Raw genomic sequence first — 22,033 nt, forward strand, 5'->3', positions numbered from 1 at the left:
CTGCAGTGCCACAGCATATGTTGTGTGCCTTATAGTGTGCAACGAGCACTCAGAAATAGTAAGATATCTGCATGTTACTTGTGACTTGTCAGGAATTTCCTTGTGATTGGAGCACATGTTCCTCGTGGCATTTCTCTGTAACACCCTTTTCTGTTTTTTATACTTAGTAGCCTCTGATTTGAGGCATTTTGAAGGATATGTTATTTTTTGTGAATTTGGATTGGATTAAAAGTGTCTTAAGAACATGTTCAGGTTTTTTCTGTGAGCAGTTGGCCAGTAGAGAGTGCCTTACTGCATTCTTTCTCTCTGCTTATCTGTCTTGCGTTGTGCAACATCTTGCCCATCTTGCTCTGTTTTGATTTTATTTCATTTTCAGGGAATCGTGTGAGTCAGAGGATGCTGCAAGCTTACCATCTTCATATCCGTCCTCACCTGCGGAGAATGGCACAATAACCACAGAGACAAGGAGTCGACCCAATTCCAAAAGCACTTTAGAGGAGAATGCCTATGAGGACATAGTAGGTAAGCACACTGTTACGCAAACTTTGAAAACAGGGGTGGTGTCTGCGTGACCTTTTGGATGCAGTTTGATTCAACTCATATTGGGGAGATGATGTCATATTAGTTAATATTGTTATGAGTAAGACAGTGAAAGTATGTGAGTAAGCTAATAGTTACTTATCTGAACTCCGGATGAAGTATTCAAGCTCATTTCAATTCAAACTCTGCAGCACTGCGAAGAAATGCATTAATCTTGAAATTCTTAGTATTTTTGAAAAGCTTTGTTTTTAATTGCTCTGTACTTACTTACTTTTTGGATATGTAATAATACATTGACTATGAATTGAAAGTATACTTAAAGTGTAAATTCATAAAGTATGTTGATGATAGTGAATGTAGTAGTGACCAGTAGACAGATGTTTTACTGAATGTGATACAGTAGCCCCTGTTTTGCCTGGTTTAATAAGATTGTCAGTGTTGCGTTGCTCCTCCTCCTGCATCTGCCTCATGCAGAAGTGTGGGTTATAGAAAAAGAGTCAGTGAACACTCCTGTGGCCTGAGAATGAGATTAATGGATAACATGTGGTTGTATTTTACTGTCGAGATTGTGTGGTTTTCCACCAATTTCACATTGCTGTCCAGCACTATCTGAAACGTATAGAGAGGATGAGCAATCAGAAACTATACTTATTTTAGCTATAATAGTGCAGCTTGAGGACAAAACTAAAGGTGAAATCTATACTTACCTTAAATTTGGATTCTCCAGCATCATCTTCTCACATTGTAACTCTTTTAGAGACAAGTCGTGTGTCTCACTGTAAACAGGATTGACTTAATAGTTCTCTGAGGTAATGTGTGCATGAATTTCTGGACATACTAAACTCAAATTCCTTTCCGCTAGCAAATGACCCCAGGACTTCTGCCCAGTCCAATTGCCGGATCTCTTAGTGCATATTTAATGTGGTGGAAATGTGTGTCAGTGTAATTATAGTTTTGCTTAAACATCATGAATTCTGTGTTTCATGATGAAGCCTGACTTTGAGGTGTGGTAAAAGGTTTTCACACACTGAAATATCTTTCATGATAAATGTTCAGCGATGATCAAATAAGAGTTGAATGTTTTTGATATGCAGGTATTATATTATTTCATGGTATTCCTACAAGTAGCCGTTCAGATCAGTGCCGTGAACGTCAGCAGTTTAGTGAAGCCGAGGATGTGCAGCAGTCTCAGAGAGAGCGTAAGGGCATGACTGATTTTCATATGAATCCCAACAAAGCCCCCATTGTTCCGCCAGCGTTGTAGAGTGTAGAGTTTGCAGTTTAGAGAGGCACTTCTGCCAATGTCTGTTTGTTCCTGACAGCGACATTGTCTCCGATTGAGTTTGAAATTGTTCCAGCTATTTCCAGCTATTTCAAAACAGGTTTTCAAACTGAGTCCTAATGGAGTATAACAGTGGTTTCCAACACCACTATGCAGTGGTTTACAGGTCAGATGATCCATTTGAGAAGCAGCCACAGCAGACGGAAATGAGCCATGTTTCAGTCCCTCTGTGCCCCTATTTTAACAAGTATCTTATTCAGAGAACCAGAACTCTCCACTTATTTCTCTCAAACATCTACTGTACCAGAGTTAACATGAAAATGAGGATGCTCTCTCTGAAAATCTTGTCTTTTGGCACATGTTTATGATGCCTGATGTTGACCTTGAAGTAATTTTTTACCTTTGATACCGTGCTACTGCAGTCTATACTTGATTAACAGTGCCCCAATAAGTGATTTCTTTACAGGCTGATGAATCACACCCCATGCACTTGTGAAACTATGATTCAGCTGTCTGAATTTTTGAGTCCTAGCCTGGTTCATCCTCACAGTGTTGCGTTACCTTCACTGACGTAGTTTGCCACTTTAATTCTTGTGAATAAATCTGGGAGAAGGTTTGGTACGTGTTAGGAGTGATTCACATTCAAATCAAGTTGCACTGGCGCTATTGAGCCTGTAATTTTGTTAGTCTTTGGTGCAAAAGATATGAAAACTACTGTCCATTACTTTACATAGTTTGTATGTGGTCACAAGGAGACTGTTCTCAGGATGGACACACTGTATAGTTTGCAGTGCTGCCAAATATTTTAACAATACAGTAACCTATTTTTTCATCCCATGCACATTTGTGTTCAGACCATGAATGGGCGGGCAGGGCAACTACACTGTAGCTTGTCCATTTCATAGGGTAAGCTGATACTGACATTGTTGGTATAGTCTGTTCTGTTCCTCACCCTGCCCAGAGAGTCCATTGTGTACAAAGAAATGTACAATCACAGTGTGCATTTGAGGTGTGTCCACTCCCCACATATTACTGTGTGTCTGGGAGTGTGTTAGAGAGATCTGGATGCTTGCAATCAGAGAAGTAGATTAGTACCCTCCAGTATATAAGCAGCTATACAGACATATCATTTTCCCAGCAGGCTCTCATTACAGGTCTACTTCAGTTTAATGGAGTTGCAGCACAACATGGGGTCAGACTAAGCCCTCTTATTCTGCCCCTCAGTTTCAACGATGCACAAAAAATCACCCCAGTAAGCTAATTTACTTTGTGACACAGCATGTACAGTGCATGTTGTCTACATGTGAGTGCCTGGGTGTGAGTACTTACCTAAAAAGGTTTAATAATTAACCTCAAAATAAAGAACAGAACAAAGCTCTGCTTTAGGTTAATGTTAATCATTTTTAACACACACAGTCATTATTTGACATTTTGAGTTCATCAGGTTTTCCACTAATATACTCAGGAAGAAGGAACACAGCTACCAAATAGATTTTGTTTTTTCCCCTTTTCTATTGACAGATAACGCTGCTTTTCTTTCTGTTAAAAGTTTTTCTCAAGGATTTCGACGCCATCTGGCTCTGTTTTTATACTTCAGTGTGGTTTCTTCACTTTCTCACAACCTTTTTTAGACCCTGCCAAAAAGCTATTCTCAGAGCACATGTCTGAATAGACATGGACTGTGGTGTTACACAAGTTTTCTCTTTATTGAAGTTGGCCTTCTGCCAGGTGACATCAGTGAGAGCTGTGCAGAGCTCTGTAATGTGCTTTTTCTTTCTTTTTCTGCTATCATCTATTGACTGAAGTATATCTACAGAGAATACAGTAGCAGCCACTGCTTATTGGGATTTGTTGAGGTGCAGTGTTGAATTTTTCATGTCATTCCTAAAATAGAAAGGAGAATTTAGACCCTAGTCAGAGTTTTAAAGCTTATGGCTCTGCTCTGTATTTTTCTTATTGTCATGTGCAGAGTTTTGATATTGTATGTAAATTGTGTGTGTATCCAAAGCTGCATTTATTGTATTCCTCTGGGCTGTAGATCTCTGTTATTGCACAAAAGCTATTAAAAACACGTCTATGACCCTCACGGCTGCACTGGGTGACGTGTTCCTTGGCCCGGAAGAGTTTGGACATAGTAGTTTGTTTAGAAATGCCTCCAAAGACTAATAACAGCAATCAAATTTTCAGTCTCTGGAGAGTAGTTCTGTTGTATGCGCGGGAACATGGTTCCATTTATAGAGATTTGCTAGCTTGTTGTGCTAAATATCCTAACCTCTTGACTTTATGAAGTTATTTAGTTATTTAGTTATTTTCAATGTACAATGTAGTACATATGGATTTGTATATGGGAAATGCTTCAGTACTTCACAAGAAAGAAAAATATGTGCAGTACCTTTCAAAAGATTGACACATTCTTATTCAAATTAATAGGAACATGTGTCCAAGTTTTTAAGTGGTACTGTATAACAAAAGCTATTCTAGTCATATTTGTACAAAAAACTTTCATATCCAGAATTGTTGTCTTAGAAGATGAGCCTCCTCTTCCTCACTGGGAGCAGACAGTTTGCATGCCTGGACAGTGACTCACCAGCAGTGCTGCATCCAGCAGTTTCAGCTGGGCCCACTGGGGCCTGAGGGGCCCAGTGCCAGCAGCAACTGTTTTGAAAAAAAAGGAACTCACTTGAGCCATTTGGGAGTGATCTTTGACTTACCTTTCATGACTCATCTTCTGTAAGACAAACCATAGTGAGGCCCTTCTGTGCCCCTGACACCTTTTATTGCTCTGTTTACCCTTTTTGACCCTATGACTTCTGGTGTCTTCTGTCAAAAACAGCCTTTGGCCTTGGACAGTTACTGACATTATGTTTGAGCCACATTGAATATATATATCATCCCCACAGAGAAGGAGAATCCATATGAGGATGTTGACCTGAAGCGGAGGAGTTTGGGTCGGAAGGCTTGTCTTTTGGAAAGAAATAGACCTTGGACCACCATGGACAGGAAGCTGAACTCTCCACCTCAGGTAAGTCATAAGCCTGATGGGATTGACAACCCTGACATATTTTCCTCTTGTAAACAGAGCTCTTTTTTTTTTCTGGGGGAGAGTGAATCCACTCAATGGATTTCAGTGCTGAATACCCTGGAATAGATCCTTCTAAAGAATCTCACACCTCGTTTGTGGTGCTGCATGAAACAATTTGACCTGGTGATGTTCCACAGACAGGTCCAGCTGCAGATTTATCTCTCACAAAGCACTTATTTCCCTTAAAAATAGGGATTTATTTTTACATAATTAAAAAAAGTAAAATATTTAGAATTAATGGACTGGGATGAGTGTCAGGTGAAATGTACTAAACCCTCTGTCTTCTGTTCTCTGTGACTAGTTGCCTTCTAAACCCAGTAGCCAGTCCCTTCGCCTCTCTGGTCCCAGTGACAGGACAAGCCTCCGGTTGTCGCAGTTATCCAAACGCCACAGTCATGATGAAATGCTGCTTCTTCCTCAGCGGAGTGTATCAGCTTCACCTTGTGGCCTGCTGGACGATAGCCTCTGTGGCACAAGTGATACCCTGGCCTCACACAGGCACTGGAGGATCCCCAAGGTACACATGGCTAGATCCTACACAAACACCTACGCTAACTCCTTGCAGAGCTCTGTCTCCATCCTCTTTGGCTTCTCAGACCAGCTCAAGTTTCTTTAGTATCCCAGTCAGAGTTAGAGCAGCTCTGGATCAGTTATGCTGCCTTCATTTAGACAATAGGTATTTATAAAACAGTGCTTCAATGCATGTAATCACTGCTTGAGTCTAAGCCCTTGTGGTACCATTTCTCAAGAACTCTTTTTAGCCTTTTTTCTGCAACACATGTACAGTGTTTTAAAGTGTTACGTTTGGCCATGTACATCATCTACTTCCTTTATACTTAGAATCAAAAGAAACAAAACTTTCAAAGGTTTCCCACAGAGAATCTCTTCTTTCCTCTGTTTACTGCAGCTGGTCCAGAGGATCAACTCCATTTACTGCACTAAACGTGGGAAGAAGAGGCTTAAGAAGCTGTCCATGTCCAATGTTGAGACTGCATCTTTGAGAGGTAAGGACTCCCTTTTTTCTCTTTATCCACCAGACAGATAAGTGTGTAAATATTTGCATCTCAGCCACCCACATAGAGTTCTAGCTATGTTCCTTCTAGTGACATAAACACATGTTTGTGGAATTGCCCTTTGACCCGTAAAAAATCTTCTTGTTTGTCTCATGTCTGCCTCCAGATGACAACAGCGAGAGTGAGAGTGACTCTGACGACAGGTTCAAAGGTGAGTGACCACAGAATCCATTTCCATGGGTGAGGTGCTGGACTTCTGTTTGTTCTTACGTTTTTCTCTGAGCTATTTTCTTCTGTATTTGTGGAGCAGCTTCTCATGGCAGTTATGGTTTTAACAGATGACCCGAATTACAACAGCCAATACAGCAACATTTAATTTCTTGACTGTCTGAAGATGAATTTCATGTGTGTCTAAAGTTGCATTTCAGTATGAATGAATGCTTCCTTCCCTCCTCAGCTCACACCCAGAGGTTGTTGAAACTGCAGTCCATCCTTCGACGGGCCCCCAGCTACCGCACACTGGAGCTGCAGCTCATTGAGTGGCAGGAGAGAGAACTCTTTGAGTATTTTGTGGTTGTTTCCCTGAAAAAGAAACCCAGCAAAAACTCTTACTCCCCAGAGGTCACCTATCAGTTCCCCAAGGTAAAGGCATGACAATCATAACTGAAACATGCTGTTGAACCTTTTAGATCTGGCATACCATATATCCTCAGTGACTGGATTTATTTTTACATGAATCCCAAAAGTCTGTGTGCCAGTGCCCTTAAAATGCTTCATAGTATGTGATTTAGCTCAGGAATGACAAAATACTGCCTGGACAAACCACTGCAGACACTATTTCAAAGCTTACCCAAAATTCCTTGAGTTAACATTTTGTTTTTGTCTGTGAGATTTGATGTCATTTTGAATGTCAGGCTGGAGGGTCAACATGTTGTTAAATGAGAAAAAAACAAATTGAAATGGTTTTAATAATAATATTAATATAAGCTGTAAAATGTTGCATGTGGATCACAGCAGAGATTACTCTGTGTTGATCACTCCTTGTTTGTAGTCCACAAGAATACATGTGCACAATACAAACAAAACAGGGACCCATTCTTAAAAACATTGCTCCTGAGCACTGCTAGTGGTCAGAAACTGCACATCATATCCTAAAGATTTATAACACAGAGCCAAGGGAGTCTTGGGATCCTGTTTCAAACACCAGGATCCATTTCTGTAGCAGTTATTCAAAGCTATATTTTAAAGATGTTAAGATTTGGCTCTGTAGAAGTGACTCTTGGGAGAAGTACATCTCTGCCAGCCAGAGGAAGCATACACTTAATTGTTAAGTTGATGAGAATCAGATGGGGCAAAGGTTTCAGTTTGTATGGGAGAAATGTTAGTCAGGTCATGCACTGGTCACTCTGAGATCTATGGGGATTTTTAAAAAAGGAGGCCAGAGTTTTCTGAATGAGAGTGAGCTAACTGAATCTCCTCTCCTCTCCTCTCCTCTCCTCTCCTCTCCTCTCCTCTCACAGCTAGAGAGGCCCACCAAGCAAATAAGGGAGGCTGAACAGAGGCTCAAAGCAATTCCTCAGTTTTGTTTCCCTGATGCAAAAGACTGGAGTCCTGTGTCTGAGTACTCCAGGTATGGCTGAGAATCCCCCCCTCGTCCAGGGTCATATTCATTACAATGAACTGATCTGTTGTCTGTTTATTGTTACAAAATATTTATGTTTGTGTAAATTAAGGTTTAGAGGAAATGAACTATCTTTGAAAACAGAAACAACTATTGTCTAAGCAGACCATTGTGAAGCTACTGTATGTCATAAATAATTATTTTATGTACAGTTTATCAGTGTGATTATCTTGAAAATATCTCCACTCTGTCATTGCTGTTATACAGAATGAAATGTTTATCCATGTGGTACAGCAGCTGACAAGAGCTCTGTACCTGCCTACCTTACTATGAGCGTTTCTGTTGACCTTTGCTGCAGTGAGACCTTCTCCTTTATGTTGACCGGTGAGGACGGCAGCAGGAGGTTCGGGTACTGCAGACGCCTGCTGGTAAGTCACCATTCAGCTCCCGGTCCTCTGCTCCCTGTTCACACCCTGCTGCGGCCTGTTTGTTGTGACAGACCTTTTCACTCGAACATGGTCTTCCTGTGTATTGCGTGAGAGTCCATTGTGGCAGCAGGAAAGAAAAATCTATAAAGACAACAATAACAAGTCATGACTACATTGGTGTGAAACATGTTGGCGCACAAAAAAGACCCACACACTTATAATCACAGCAGAAAATCTGCATGAGGATACAGGGATTTCTCATCCTTTTACTGTTCAGTTTTGCCGAGGAAGTAAATACACATACAAGTAGTGTAGTATTAAATATGTGAATCTGACATAACACATTTAGTTTGAATGTGATATAATCATAAATTGATCTTATAAACACATTTACTTGTGATCTTAATAGATTTAATACCACAAAAAAAATCAGTAATAGAAAGTTTATAATAATATAATAATTTAAGTTGAAACCCAGTTAAAATGGACTAATTTAACAAGAGTTTCTCAGGAAAGGCAAGACAAAGAAAAGCCATGAAAAATCTTAACTTTGTCATTGTGGAGAATTTCTTCTATGTAATGAGGCTGCAGAGCACTTTGAAGTTTTTTGTTGAGCTTCCCGTTTAGCTTGTGGGCACTGACCATGACTATGTGGGATTCTGTGAATGTGGTGATGATTTTGTTTGTCGTTTGGTATTTCTGAGTGTGTTTACAGTACTGCAGTGTGTATGCTCTCAGAGGTTTACTGGGAGTGTCTTTACCACTGTGCATGTGCTCGGTAACATTGTGTATATGTGCTGGGTAACAGCCGGACATCTTTTGAATTCTTTGACCAGGCTAACCTGTGTTTCTCTCATGCTTGATCTCCTCTGAAATTCATCTTGATAGAAGCAGAGTTTAATGAAGGTAGAGGAAGAGGTGAGCCTCTCTCCTCCAGTAACTTTGTTTCCTCCCCGCTGTCTGTCCAGCAGTTGGCAGTAACCAAGCATTCCTGAGGACTTGAATCAAGCTCCACATAGTTGATTTAATCATCCATTTGGAAAAGCGGAGGAGAAACAAGAGGAGAAAATTGTATACCTAATATGGACAAGTAGTTTGGCGTTTCTTGAGTGCTTGTGTTCATTTGTGTCCGTGTGTTTGAGTGTCTGTGTCTGTGCCCCGATGTCTCGAAGCACATAATGGCCTATGAGTGTACATAGCAAGGTAGATATGATCAGCAGAAGCAGATAAATCACCTGTGTTTAGGAAGTTGGTATCCACATCAAAGACTTCCATCTCTGATGACTAGATTTTAGACTTCATCTACAGTATTTAAGTAACTTATCTGCATATTATCTGCTGATTCTTTGTGTTTCTATGTGTTTGTTTATTTTAAGAAAGTTTTTCTGTGTTTGTAGACAGCTCTCAGAATGTCTGTGAATATGGTTTAACACATAAAACCACTGTCTCATTATTAAGTCTGTCATCGACTCTGCCCAATGAGTTTCTGTTGCTTTCTCTTTCAGCCGAGTGGGAAAGGACCTCGCCTGCCAGAGGTGTACTGTGTCATCAGCAGACTGGGCTGTTTTGACTTGTTCTCTACGGTGAGCTCAGTCTTGCCCTTTCATATGTACATACATACAAACACGCAGCCACAGTGAGCTAGCTGTGTGTGTGATGTAGCTGTGTTAACCCATCTCATAGCTGAAGTAAATGACATTCAGCAGACCTTCTGCTGAACGTCTGCTCATTGGTAAACCTTATTTCAGTCTATTTTTTTCACTGTCTGATACCCCAATGTAATTGTTTCCTTCACTTTTGTCTCAGTGGTGCTAACAAAGAGCAGAGCAGACAGTGTGTTTGACTTTTTCTGCCTTATCTGGTGACTTATTAATTCAAAGTGAGAGAGTCCAGACTGGTGAAACAGAGTTGCTGCTATATGATGTAAAAATAAAATAGCATGGTATATTTCAAACATGTTCCAGTGTTTAATAATGGGGTCCTTGTGAAGCCCTTTAAGTCTATAAGTGAAGTGTGATCAAAATTTCCTTGCAAGTTAAAGCAAAATAGTTGTGTCATGTAGGTTAAGTAACCATATACTGCAGCTATAGTTGCTTTGTTTTTATCATTTATCATTTAATTTGATATGTGTACTTGTACTATGGTTTGTCTGGTTTTGCATCATGTGATATTTCAACAGTGAATATCTGAAATGTCTCCAGTTTGGTAATGGTACAGCAACACACCTGTGACACAAAGGAAATTAATCTGATTTTCTTTTGAACACTTTAGAGTGCTTTGCTGGTAAATGGTAGAGGATGGAAGTGTTTGATTTCAGAAGCAGTTGTGTGTGAGACAGACAGAGAGATGGAGAGAGAGGTGATATCATATGACCTTGAAAACAAGTGATTCTCTTGCCAGACAGGAGGCAGCTTCAACCAAAACAGACAGACAGGCACACTGGGTGGAATTTTCCAATCACACAGACATGGAAAGAAATTAATTTGCTATTTTTGAAAACAGAAAAAGAATACTGAGCTCCAGGCAATTTCTAATGATAGATGGATAGATAGATATGAAATATGTTGAGGAAATCATTCTTTTTTCTCTCAATGTTTAGATCCTGGATGAGGTGGAGAGGCGGCGAGGCATCTCAGCAGCCCTGGTCTACCCCTTCATGAGGAGTTTAATGGAGTCACCCTTCCCTGCACCAGGGAAGATCATCAAAGTAAAGACCTTTCTGCCTGGTGCAGGAAATGAGGTCAGAACTGCTGATAGAGCAGAACACAGCTCGTTTTTCTGTCATGACTTTTATTATACCATCTACATGGTATTGATAGCTCTCATCTGATAGTATATTTAATTAAAGCTTCCTTTATTTACTCAAATTGTTTCCACAGTCCAATTCCAGTTCTTTGTGCTTGTTCAGGTCATTGAGCTGAGGCGTCCCACTGACTCCAGACTGGAGCATGTGGACTTTGACAGTCTGTTCAGTTGCCTCAGTGTACGGCAGGTGATACGTGTCTTTGCCTCGCTGCTGCTGGAGCGTAGAGTCATCTTTGTGGCTGATAAACTCAGGTGAGGCTTCATCACTATCGTCATCTGCAAAATATCTTAATTTCAGATAAACAAAGCCATGTAATTTTCTCCCTTGCCCCTCTTTGATTTTTGAGAGTGGCCACTCTGATACTGTTGTTTTAACCTTTGTACATATTTTTAATAATTTGTTCAAAACAATGGATTATTTCAGAATCGATAATTTTAGGAATTTTAAACAAAATAATACAGTCTGAGCTACTCTTGCATTTTTAGGTTACTGTGTCCCCACAAAGACATGTTGGCAGTAACATTTCTCAGCAGTTATTATAGTTAGTTCAGTGTCTTAACTTTTCCAAAGAGAATTTGCTTAATGGTTGTCCCATGCGTAGAGCTGCTTGATTATTGTATACTGACTAGAATGAGAAGGTCAGAACACAGGTTATTTAGTTAGTCAGTCAGTCAGTCAGTCAGGCCAGAACTAAAGTAGGTCACAGAAATCGAGGAGAAAAGGGTGGGGCTGATAAGATGTGAAGGGTCTCCAAGGGCTCAGTGTCCCAATCTGTCCTCTTGTTACAGAATAGAGAGGGGTACTTTTGGAGGCAAGGGTGGAGTGGGAGGAGATTTGAGTAGAGAAGTAATCTCTCCATGTATCAGAGCCCAGTTTAAACAAACATCAGTGGGGGCACTGACTGTGAGGGGAAGGAATGCACTTCCTGTGTGCGCGACTCTGCCCTCTGATCTGTGGCTCGACTGTCACCGTTTGACTTATGATGCCACGTTCACTCCCTGTGTATGAGCAGCGGCACTCTCTGTGTCCCTTGAGAAAATTGGTTTTAGATGCTCATTACCAGAGGTGATAATATCAAGGAATCACTGGGTGGGAATCATGAACTAACTCATGCTACAATACTAATAGAATATATTGTCAAAGATAGTGATGCGTCACTTGTATGTTATCTTTCAAGACAGTAATTTATCACAATCTTTGTAACCGACTAAAAAAAACATACTTCTAAACTAAACTACTAAAAAACTAATTCAATCATCATAAAAGATTCAATCATATAGTACATAATTTAATACATTATGAAATAGTGCTAGTTTCACAAAATTTTGTAGAACAAAGCCCACAGTGTTTTAGCTTGTTTTTAACATAAACAGTGACACCATTCAAATTTTAAATGGTCATAAATTTGTTCAAAGTTAGGTGACTATGAAGCAGAACACCAGTTAAAATACTTACAGTGAAAGTAGATACATATATTACATTTTCAAACTGCAAATTAAGTTACAGAAAACTAAAATAACTACAAAAAAGCAAATTGCAAATACAAAATCTATAATTTTGTTGCTTAAACTGGAAGTCACTGTCCTTGATGCCATTTACTGCATGATGTGCTCAAGTGTGTGTGTGTGTGTGTGTGTGTGTGTGTGTGTGTGTGTGTGTGTGTTTAAATGTGCAAGCGTGGATGAATACATTTAGAGCTCCTGTGTTTTGGTTTCATTTGAAAACAGTGACACATTGCAGCATTAATGACTTCTATGATAAAAGGGCTTCTCCCACTGGGGCTCTTGTACATAATCCATTCCCAAAATACCTCGGCAGTAGAACGTGATGTATGTTTCTTTCCCTTGAAATGTATATCCAATACAAGCAGGAACTGAGAGGAAACACCATGTTAGGAAATGGTTCTCTGTGGAGTTTTCTATCCTCTGTTTCCTGAGCGTGTTGCGTTCACTTACCTGTTCTAATATTACATATTAAACCTTTGTTTGTTTATCAAAGGTGGTTTCTGCTTTTACATGAAAGTCTGCAAAGACAATTTCTTTTGAAGTGATCATTCACTGTTCACTGCCTGTAATAACACATTGGATGCGTAATCAGATGAATTTACCGTTAGCTATGTCACTCTGTAATTGCTTAATTCAATTGACCGGCAAATGCTGAGTGAGTTTTGTCAGTGCTGCAGACTTGTGTAAACATTCTCTATCAGTCCTCAGGCAAGAGTTGAGGACTGTTACCAAATTATATGTGCATGTCTGGATTTATCTCTTGGCAGGGTGATGAAATACTCCCAAAGTAAAAAAAAAGAAAAAAGAAAAAAAAAGACTGCATATTGGATCTTAATGACTTTCCCTCATGTGACTCTATTGTTTGGTAGTTGACTTAGTCCTTCGGAGGACAAAAAAAGCAATCATAGTATAAATCCAATGCATTTTTGTTTTTTTAATCAACCAGTAAGACAAAAATGTTTTGCAAAGGAAAGACAGATGAATTATTGCACCTCAAAACACCTTTAACCTTTTAACACCTTGTTAATGTTTGCACCGCTTTCTGGTTCTTTCTGGCATTTCTTATGCACCTGTATTTGTTTTTTCTTTAATGCTACTCATAATAGCGCTCATAGCCTTTTACCTGATCAGCTACTTGAGAATTTGTACCATGGCTCTTTTTGAATCACTGTCTTCTAACACATGATTGTTTTGCCTCATGTGTAAGTGGCTTTCGATAAAAGTGTCTGCCAAATGACGAAATGTAAATCTTAAATGTATTAGACATAAAAGAGACAAATTCTTAACTTGATAATGAAGTTGAGAGCAAGATCATACTTGTCATACTTAGGAGAGGGTTCTAGCTGCAGACCTCCAGTGTGGGGCCCCTTCCAGTGCAGGCTCCACTCTCAGGGCCACCTCCAGTGTGAGGCCCGGAAATAACAAACACACAGTTTGTTGTAGGCCTAATAGTTAATGTTGCTGGCCGGCGTAATCATGTCAAATGCTACAAATAAAGGATAGACAACATCAAAAGTGTTCTACATTTAAGAAACGAATGTTTTTCAAGTTACGATGTTGATTAATTAAATATAAATCCAAGATGAAGCTGCCTCCTCCAAAAGCGATAACATGATTTTATTTTGAAGTTTGACGAAGCTGCCTCCTCCAAAAGCGATAACATGATTTTATTTTGAAGTTTGACGAAGCTGCCTCCTCCAAAAGCGATAACATGATTTTATATTGAAGTTTCTTGTGCGCACTTCCTGTCTCAACCGGCCTAACACTGGAGGTGGCCCTGAGAGTGGAGCCTGCACCGGAAGCGGCCCCACACTGGAAGTCTGCAGCTAGACTATCTTGATATTTAGACTTCAGCTGATGTGTTTACTCAATGAGCATCAACTCTTTTATTCTTGCAATAGTCAGTACACATGGCTGTTCATAGTTACTTAATGAATCATATTATTTTAACTGTATGTTCTCCACATGTCACAATGCCGTCCCTCTCCAGTTTGAGAACCACAGGTTAAGATGTTTCAGTCTTCCTTGCATTATAATAATTAGATTCACCACAATAAAATAACATTTGTTACAGTAAGTTTGTGTCTCACAGATTGATTTGGGTAGCTAAGGAGAAGAGTGAGGAATAAAATGAAAGCTGAGAAGTCTTTGTTTGAGAGGAGGAGAGAAGGGAAGAGTGAAAAGGAAAGGAGGGGACTGTAGAGGTAAACTAAACAATGGCTCTGAAAGCTTTTCTCCTGGCCATGTTGAATTAATCATGTTCTCTTTTCTGTGGTACAGGCGGCTGCTTGGGTTTCTGCATAGACACTCTCTGGTTTCTCTTTAATGCTGTTCATTTTGGTCTTCATATGTGCCAAAAGCAAACTCAAAACTGGTTGTTGAGGAGCCCCCTGGTAGCCAAATGGTACAGTGCATGCCACATTACCACAATGTCCATGGTTTGACTCTGGCTTGGGACCCTTGTTGCGTGTCACCCCCCCCTCCCCGCCCCCCCCCATCTCCATTATTAGCTCTCTATTAAAAAAGACAAAAACATGCCTTAAAAAAACAACTGGTTATTAAACTGGATGATAAATAGTTTCTTTTGCAGCTGCAGTATTATGATAAATGGTGAAGACAGGTAGAGTTATAGTCACTGCTGCTGGCATTTTTCTAATCAAGTTTACTTCATTTAGTCCGTTAGTTATTCTGAGACACTTTCTGTAACATGCTCTGGAGTACTGGCACAAGGCCAAAACCACTTTTAACAACTTAACCAGTTTCCCATGTGGTATTTAACTCAGAGGTAAAGTGAAATCCACACACTGTAAACATGTGACATGTTTCTGTTTTCAAAGAAAAGAGGAGGACCCAGCTATTACCAGAGCCTGAACAGCTGATTTTTACATCAGTGTTTCTCTCATGAATGCTTACATCCCCGTATAGACGCTCACATTCACATGTGTACCCAAACACCTGCACACATTCATCTGTCCTCTAGACAGATCAACTGATCAAACTTGGACATTATTGTGGTTTTAATAAGAACATGTATAGGGTTTCCTATTGGGAAGACATTTTTCATTGTAAAATGACTTCTGCTGCTGTCTCTGGAGCTGGAGCCGAGACTGTGAGCTGGTGGTGGAGAACCTTATAGACAGGAAGAGAGGGAAAACCATTTGGGGACCAAGGGAGCAGAGATCATTCTGCACAAGGATAAAAATACACCCTGCACAGCTTGTCATAGTAATCCTATAGGTCTATGTACTCTACTCCTTCTTTATATGATTTCTAGGTGTTATGGGGAACTTGGGAAGAGCTTTAACATTGAAGAATGGTTTTACAGAGCTTTGCAGCACAGCTGGTGTCTGACAGCTGTGGCTCAGTTTGCTCTCGGCCTAGTCCTCTTCTGTCCTATGGAATCAAGACTTTGCAGAGTCAAGACTGGTAGACACAATGCTTTGTTTTAGCAGAGCTGTGAAGCATGTGGTGGTACAGGCTTTTATCTGCCAGTTTAGCCTTACACACGCTGAACCAGGCCTGGCAAACTTGCAAGAGCTAATATGTCAGGATTAGCTCCCAAACCTCAACACATAACAGCTCTGCACAGCCCTCACCTCTGCAGACCTGCTTCTTTTTTATTTTCCCAGTCAACACCAGCATAATAACTTTGCTCCTTTGACGTTGTGTAGAATTTTGGGTTTCATTAAAATTGCTCAGATCAATATTTTCATAACAAAGATTCAAATGACCACGTGTGATGTTAAAGGTGCAGCTTGTTGTAACCAACCAGAGTTAACAGCCAACTCTGTAGTTCTCCATCAGAGCATTATAGTATCTTTCGCCGAATTCTTTTGGTATTACAGCCCACAACTTCACTGTTTTTTTTTCACTCTCAAAGCTCTCATGAGCTTCTCGTTTCCAGCAACAACAGGCAGCTGTTTTCATTAAAAAAAGGCTCAGATGCTTCATGCCCAGCATTAAACGGCAGACAGGAAGAGTTAGCAACTGGTTGGTGAACATAGCAGAGCATTTAGCGGCTAAAGAGACACATTTTTCCCTCAGGAGTTGGTAGAGACCAAATGAGAGCTAAAAGGAAAATTAATACTGAAATTATATTCGTCAAGTGCTAATTTGGCTTCATATCTGCTTAATATGTAAAAGGACAGCTTTTTGCTTACACTACAAATTAGTCCTCTTTTAGCTATGCTTTGTTAGAAACCAGCATATAGCATAAAAGGTTTGGAGTTAATTTGTCCTTCTTTTATATGTTTTAAAGAGGGACAAAATAAAAAGAACATCTTAACATAATGCTATCTGATATAAGGCTGCTCAATTTGATCGTGATTATGATTTAGAGGCCAAACGGTCTCAAAACTAATAAAATCGAGGCGAAATTATTTTGAATAATAATGAAATATCACACAAGAACAAAGGTTTTATTTTGAAAAGTTTAGACCGGAAGCCGCCGCAGCTCTATTAGTTTGACAGAAGCTGAAACACACGGCGAAAGGTTTTAACTGTAAATAAAAGTGCAGAGTTTCCAGCCTGCTGAGTTTGCTGACTAATTATTAAAATGTGTGAACTATTGTCATCTTAACCTGCTCAGCACTAATGTCTGCACATTTTCTGCTGTGTGTTGCGTTAAGCGGCAGATAAAAGGCTGCTGCTTGGAGAGAAAATTAATTAAATCGAATGGACAAGAAATGCAGCATGTTTCTAACGTTTTAAAAAATTGTTTTAATAATTGTGATTTCAATTTTGACCCAAATAATCATGATTATGATTTTTTCCCTAATTGAGCAGCCTTAGTCTGATACACCACCAACACAGCCTCTATATGTATGTACATAACAAAGAAGTATCAAATAGTGAAGTAAAAGCAGACATTGCTCACAAAATCTCCCCTACTCCACTTTAATTCAGGATGTTTAATTTCCTGTTACTTGTATGTTATCCTCACCTATTAGAAACCATTTCTCTTTGTATGGCTTTTATTATGACCCATGTGTGATCCTGGAGTCTGAAGTTTTGGTCTGGATAAAACAGGAATGTCCCTCACTTTTTCCAGAGTTGAGTGGCAACCTCTGGTAGTGCAGAGTGTTTTCATTGCAAGTTCATCTTCTCCCAGGAGTGTGTGGTTGGGGAATGAGTGTAATTGATCCTTTTGGTATCAGTGTTGTGTCGGACCACGTGTAGCCCGTGGCGAAGGTTTTCAGAGATCTGTGCCCCATCACTCCCTGTTGGAACTCGTCAAACCCAGGAGACGGGATCTGTTAGGAATTATCAAGCCCTCCTCAGGCAAATGGAAATTAGACCGGCCAAAGCAAAGCTGCAAGTGCTTCATGTTATGAGTGAACTGGAAGAGGCCTAAAAAGACTGAACGCTGTGGTTATTATAGCCTTTGGGTTTCCACTGGTGTAATTCTATTTTATCCTGTCAAGAAAACACATTTTAATCTTGGCAATTTGACTCATGGGAAGTTAAGATGAAAAGGCCTGTGGCAAACATATAGCCTGGGCATGTCGTTTATCTCAACACGTTGACTATGGATTAACATCTTCTCTGATCCCTGTATGTTCTTCAAAGGTTTCTCTGTCTGAAGCTGAAGCTCAGTGTGAATGAGGTTACATAAAAGGGAGTAACTTGTGTTTACTTGGATGTTCTGTCTGCTGTTGATGACAGCAACCACAGAAAACATTCCTCATTAAAAGTGTATATATCTCAAGTGGGGTGCGTTTGCATACCATGTTTGATCCCTGGTCTTGTTCTTGATCCATACTGATTTAGTGCTCCACTGAGTGTTTCTGTGTGTGTGTGTCTGTGTGATTGGATCCACAGTTTATTTTCACTCTCTTTGTGTACATGGACTGGACAGTATGTAGAGGACAGAGGGGAGGAGGGTCAGCCACTGTCAACAAGCGACGGATCGTGAGAAAGACTGGCTGCTATTTGTGATCTTGATGTTATACCACAGCTGTCGAAGTTAAACCGAATTGGTGCTTGTTGGTATTGCGTCAACAAGCCTCCAGTTTAACCACAGCAATATGTCAGAGTCACGCCACCCCTGCAGATAGAGTAATGTTAATTACTGATGATAAGGCTCTTTTTTTTAAATTACCATCCATCTATGTGGTTTGTATTAAATCAATTTACATTGACATTGAAGTGAACCCTGTCTGTCGGATCCCGCTGTCCCTCAGATGAGCTGCAGGAAGAGCAAAGTGTCAAATCCAGAGTACATAGTTGGGCTGTTACGCCTCATATAAAAGTAACAGTTTCAAGGAAAAGGATCAAGTAGTCAATTTAACTTCGGGAAAGAGCTTGGAGATGGAAATGGACTGTTTCTGCTCATATAGAACACTATGTCCCCCAGTCAATGATTTAATGATAGTGATTTAAAAGTAGTGATATTCTGTTTTTTTCACTTTACAAAAGTTCCTAATTGCAGTAGGCTGTTTTTAGGAAAAAGCTGTTGCCACAAACTCACCACTCCCCTTTCAGCCTGGGAAAAAAAAGATTTTCATTATCTTGTGAAACATCTGCCCTGCTTTTAGTTGAATCTGGTGTGGCCTGCTGCAGGGCGGTGCTGCGTGAGTGTAAAGGTGATTGATGTTGTTTGTCCTCTTTTTTTTGTGTCTGCCATCATCAGTACCCTGTCCAGCTGCATGCTCGCAGTGGTGGCGCTGCTCTACCCCTTCTCCTGGCAACATACCTTCATCCCTGTACTGCCAGGGTCCATGTTGGATATTGTCTGCTGTCCCACTCCCTTCCTGGTGGGGCTGCTGTCCAGCTCATTGCCTAAGCTTAAAGAGCTGCCGGTAGAAGAGGTAAGTTTACTCTCTCTGGATTCTCTCTGACCATCTGGTTGCAGTTTTTTTTTTTTTTTTTTACCAAATTCTGTTGTCTGTTAGGTCATATGGATATCACTTCAATCTGTCTCTCTTTGTTCTCTGCCTAATTGAAGTGTGTTTTTTTGGAATAGTGCACATTTCTGTCTTGGCTGATAAACTTAAGAAATACAGATTCAGAGTAATTCCATTATGAGTTTGGCTGGCTACTGCTGTGTCTGTTAAACCTCCTCTGCCTCTGGTCTTATTATATTAGGGAACCAGCCAGGTGACTTCCACAGGTTTACATGGTAACATTCAGACCATGTGAGCTTTTACGCTGATCACAAATGGAGTTTAGATACAGATTAGTGAAAAGTGTCAAAATTAACATAAGCAGAAAATACTCTCATGTTGCAAATTTGACAGTTTGACATTTCAAAATATTGTATAGTGTAGCCTAATTTACATGTGACTTTTTGGTGATTTTTGATTGATTGATGATTTCCTCTTTAGTAAAGGATTGAGTGTTTTCAATAAGTGACTCAAAGTGTTTCTTGTTAGTTTTTTCTGTAAAGAGCTATAACATTTAAGCTATACCTTTTGAAACTTTGATTTCAGTTCATACTGTGCAAGCCTGTGAAGTGTTGCTGAGCTCAAAATGAATCATCCATGTATTACATTCATACTGTACATGTACGTGTAAATATTTCACACAGATACAGAGCAAGTCATCTCAAGTAGTGCTGGTAGGGTCAGTTGGTAAAGAGCCAGAAAGTAGCAGGCCAGCACCAGCCAAAGATCTCAGGCTTCCTTCTCATAAAAAGTTTTGGCAGGGGAATTTGACAGGCCTAGGGAAGCATGCTACTTAATTAGTGCATATAAAATACAGAAAAATGAGGAAATGCTGGTTTTTATTACATCTCAAGCGTGATACACTTTTTTTTTTCTTCTTCTCAGGCTTTAATGGTCGACCTGGGAACTGACCGCTTCATCCGGCAGGTTTGTCTTTTAACTTGTGAAACAAAAGAGAGAGAGAGAAAAAAAACTTGAACATGATTAAGCTGCGGTCAAGTCAGTTTTTATTGTATAGCCCAATATCACAAATCACTCATGTGCCCCAGGAGGACATTACAGTCTGTACAGCTTCACAAAAACATTGATCCTTAGACCCTTGATTCAGATAATGAAAAACTATCCCCAAAAAACCTTTTAACAGGGGAAAAAATGGGAGAATCATTATAAAAACTATTACATTCTCTGTTTTACGTACTGTACATGCCTTCAAATTTAATTCTCCAAACATTGTAGATGGATGACGAGGCCTCGCTGTTGCCGCGGAAACTTCAGGCAGCCCTTGAGCAAGCGTTGGAACAGAGGAATGACATCATCAATCAGGATTCTGACAGCGAGTCAGATGAAGGTGAATAAGAGACAAGTCATCTGACTCATCAAGACAGATGTTTTCCTTGTTAATTAAAACAGTTTCTGTCCCAGAACATGTGCAGTCAAAGTCTGTGTGAAACTACTTAAATGACAATGTCGTCTACCAGACTTTTTATCACTGTGAGTCACTATTGCTCACCTGAGAGGTAAAATGATAGTGTTATTCTGCTGATGAGAGCTATATGTTGAACTGTGTGGTCGTAAATTATATGTATTTTTGTGATCCCTAAGGCATTCATTATTTTAATTAATGTGGTCGTATAACAACCCTCTAACAACCACAATTATTAGTAGAAAAAAACAAAGATCCATTTCCAAGCATTTTTCTTTTCAACATTTTTTTTTTAAATTTTCAAACATAAGGATGACACCAGAGATGCAGAAAACTTTTTCGCATCATTTTGTGTATTTTCCATTTTGATAAATATTTTTTTTATATAAATGTGGAATGATATAAGTTATGTAATATCAGTTTTTTTAAATGCTTCAGACTTTCAGTTGTTTTTCAGATGCTAAGGTTAAGATATTACTTTGAGCATAGTCATGTTTTGCAAAGTTGCAGCTGTAACCTGATATCTGAATGTACATATGCACCTCCCATATGGTCTAGCGGTTAGGATTCCTGGTTTTCACCCAGGCGGCCCGGGTTCGACTCCCGGTATGGGAACTAGGATTTTGTCAATTGCTCCCAGGGGATGAATAATATCTTTATTTTATGAAGCAAGTTTTGCAACAACAGTAACGAAATGCTTCCCTGAGCAAAAATAAAGTCAATATTATAGACAATCACAAGACAATAACAAAAAGCTAAATGTTAGTTTTTGAATGACTGTTTCATGTTTTTATACTAACCACGAAGAAAGCCTAGACGTGGCAAAAACTTTCTGTCTTTCTGCTTCCCATGTCTCTTGCAAACATAAAAGTTTCACCCAATAACTAACACTGTTGTTAAATCTACTGCATGTCAATAACAACTTGCTCAAGCTAAAGCAAGACACTTGCGTAGCATATAGTTTGTTAGATTAACTAAAAGTTTAAGTTTGATTTTATGTATTTATGACTACACATATCAATTAAGTAACTTGTAATATATATATAGTGTACATTTCACAATATTTACTTTCAAAAATAGACAGTGATTAGAAGCAAATAACATAGAGTTAGCATCGTAAAATAAACTAGCCAGAGGGCATACAGTAAAAACCTCAGTAAAGCTGGATTTGTCCTTTAATGAGGCCCCAGATATGAAGTTTGGGTTCCTCGGCTCTTGTGGATTTCAGCTATTTCTGTAATATTCACAGAGTTTCTTGGCATGTACAGTAGCTATAGACAGATTTATCTTTGGTCCTGTTGGCTTCAGCTCATATTGTTTGAGAAAATCTTTGTCAGAAACCTCAGAGTTGATATTCGCTGTGTCTTTTGTGGAGTCATGAAGGTCTGGGCCAGTGCCCATGTAAGCACACTGAAATATTCAGATAGCTTCAGGGTAACAACCATTTAA

General features: G+C 39.6%; 1 protein-coding gene and 1 non-coding gene across 3 annotated transcripts in view; both read left to right on the forward strand.

The window, feature by feature from the left end:
* The window catches only part of dennd2b (DENN domain containing 2B), a 44,300-nt gene that overhangs the window by 19,829 nt on the left and 2,438 nt on the right, over nt 1-22,033 (forward strand). For both annotated transcript variants that reach the window (XM_053324548.1, XM_053324549.1), the window contains exons 4-17: nt 377-522; nt 4,723-4,844; nt 5,206-5,421; nt 5,812-5,908; nt 6,084-6,128; nt 6,375-6,559; nt 7,438-7,547; nt 7,897-7,966; nt 9,472-9,549; nt 10,566-10,706; nt 10,875-11,023; nt 18,909-19,086; nt 20,047-20,088; nt 20,398-20,509. In XM_053324548.1, coding sequence (XP_053180523.1) covers nt 377-522; nt 4,723-4,844; nt 5,206-5,421; nt 5,812-5,908; nt 6,084-6,128; nt 6,375-6,559; nt 7,438-7,547; nt 7,897-7,966; nt 9,472-9,549; nt 10,566-10,706; nt 10,875-11,023; nt 18,909-19,086; nt 20,047-20,088; nt 20,398-20,509 — 1,691 coding nt within the window. The remainder of the gene's footprint in view (nt 1-376; nt 523-4,722; nt 4,845-5,205; nt 5,422-5,811; nt 5,909-6,083; nt 6,129-6,374; nt 6,560-7,437; nt 7,548-7,896; nt 7,967-9,471; nt 9,550-10,565; nt 10,707-10,874; nt 11,024-18,908; nt 19,087-20,046; nt 20,089-20,397; nt 20,510-22,033) is intronic.
* trnae-uuc (transfer RNA glutamic acid (anticodon UUC)) lies at nt 21,128-21,199 on the forward strand. Its single transcript has one exon. It is a non-coding gene; the product is annotated as a tRNA-Glu (tRNA).

This window comes from Scomber japonicus, chromosome 1 (genome assembly GCF_027409825.1).
Source record: "Scomber japonicus isolate fScoJap1 chromosome 1, fScoJap1.pri, whole genome shotgun sequence".
Classification (NCBI taxonomy): Eukaryota; Metazoa; Chordata; class Actinopteri; order Scombriformes; family Scombridae; genus Scomber; species Scomber japonicus.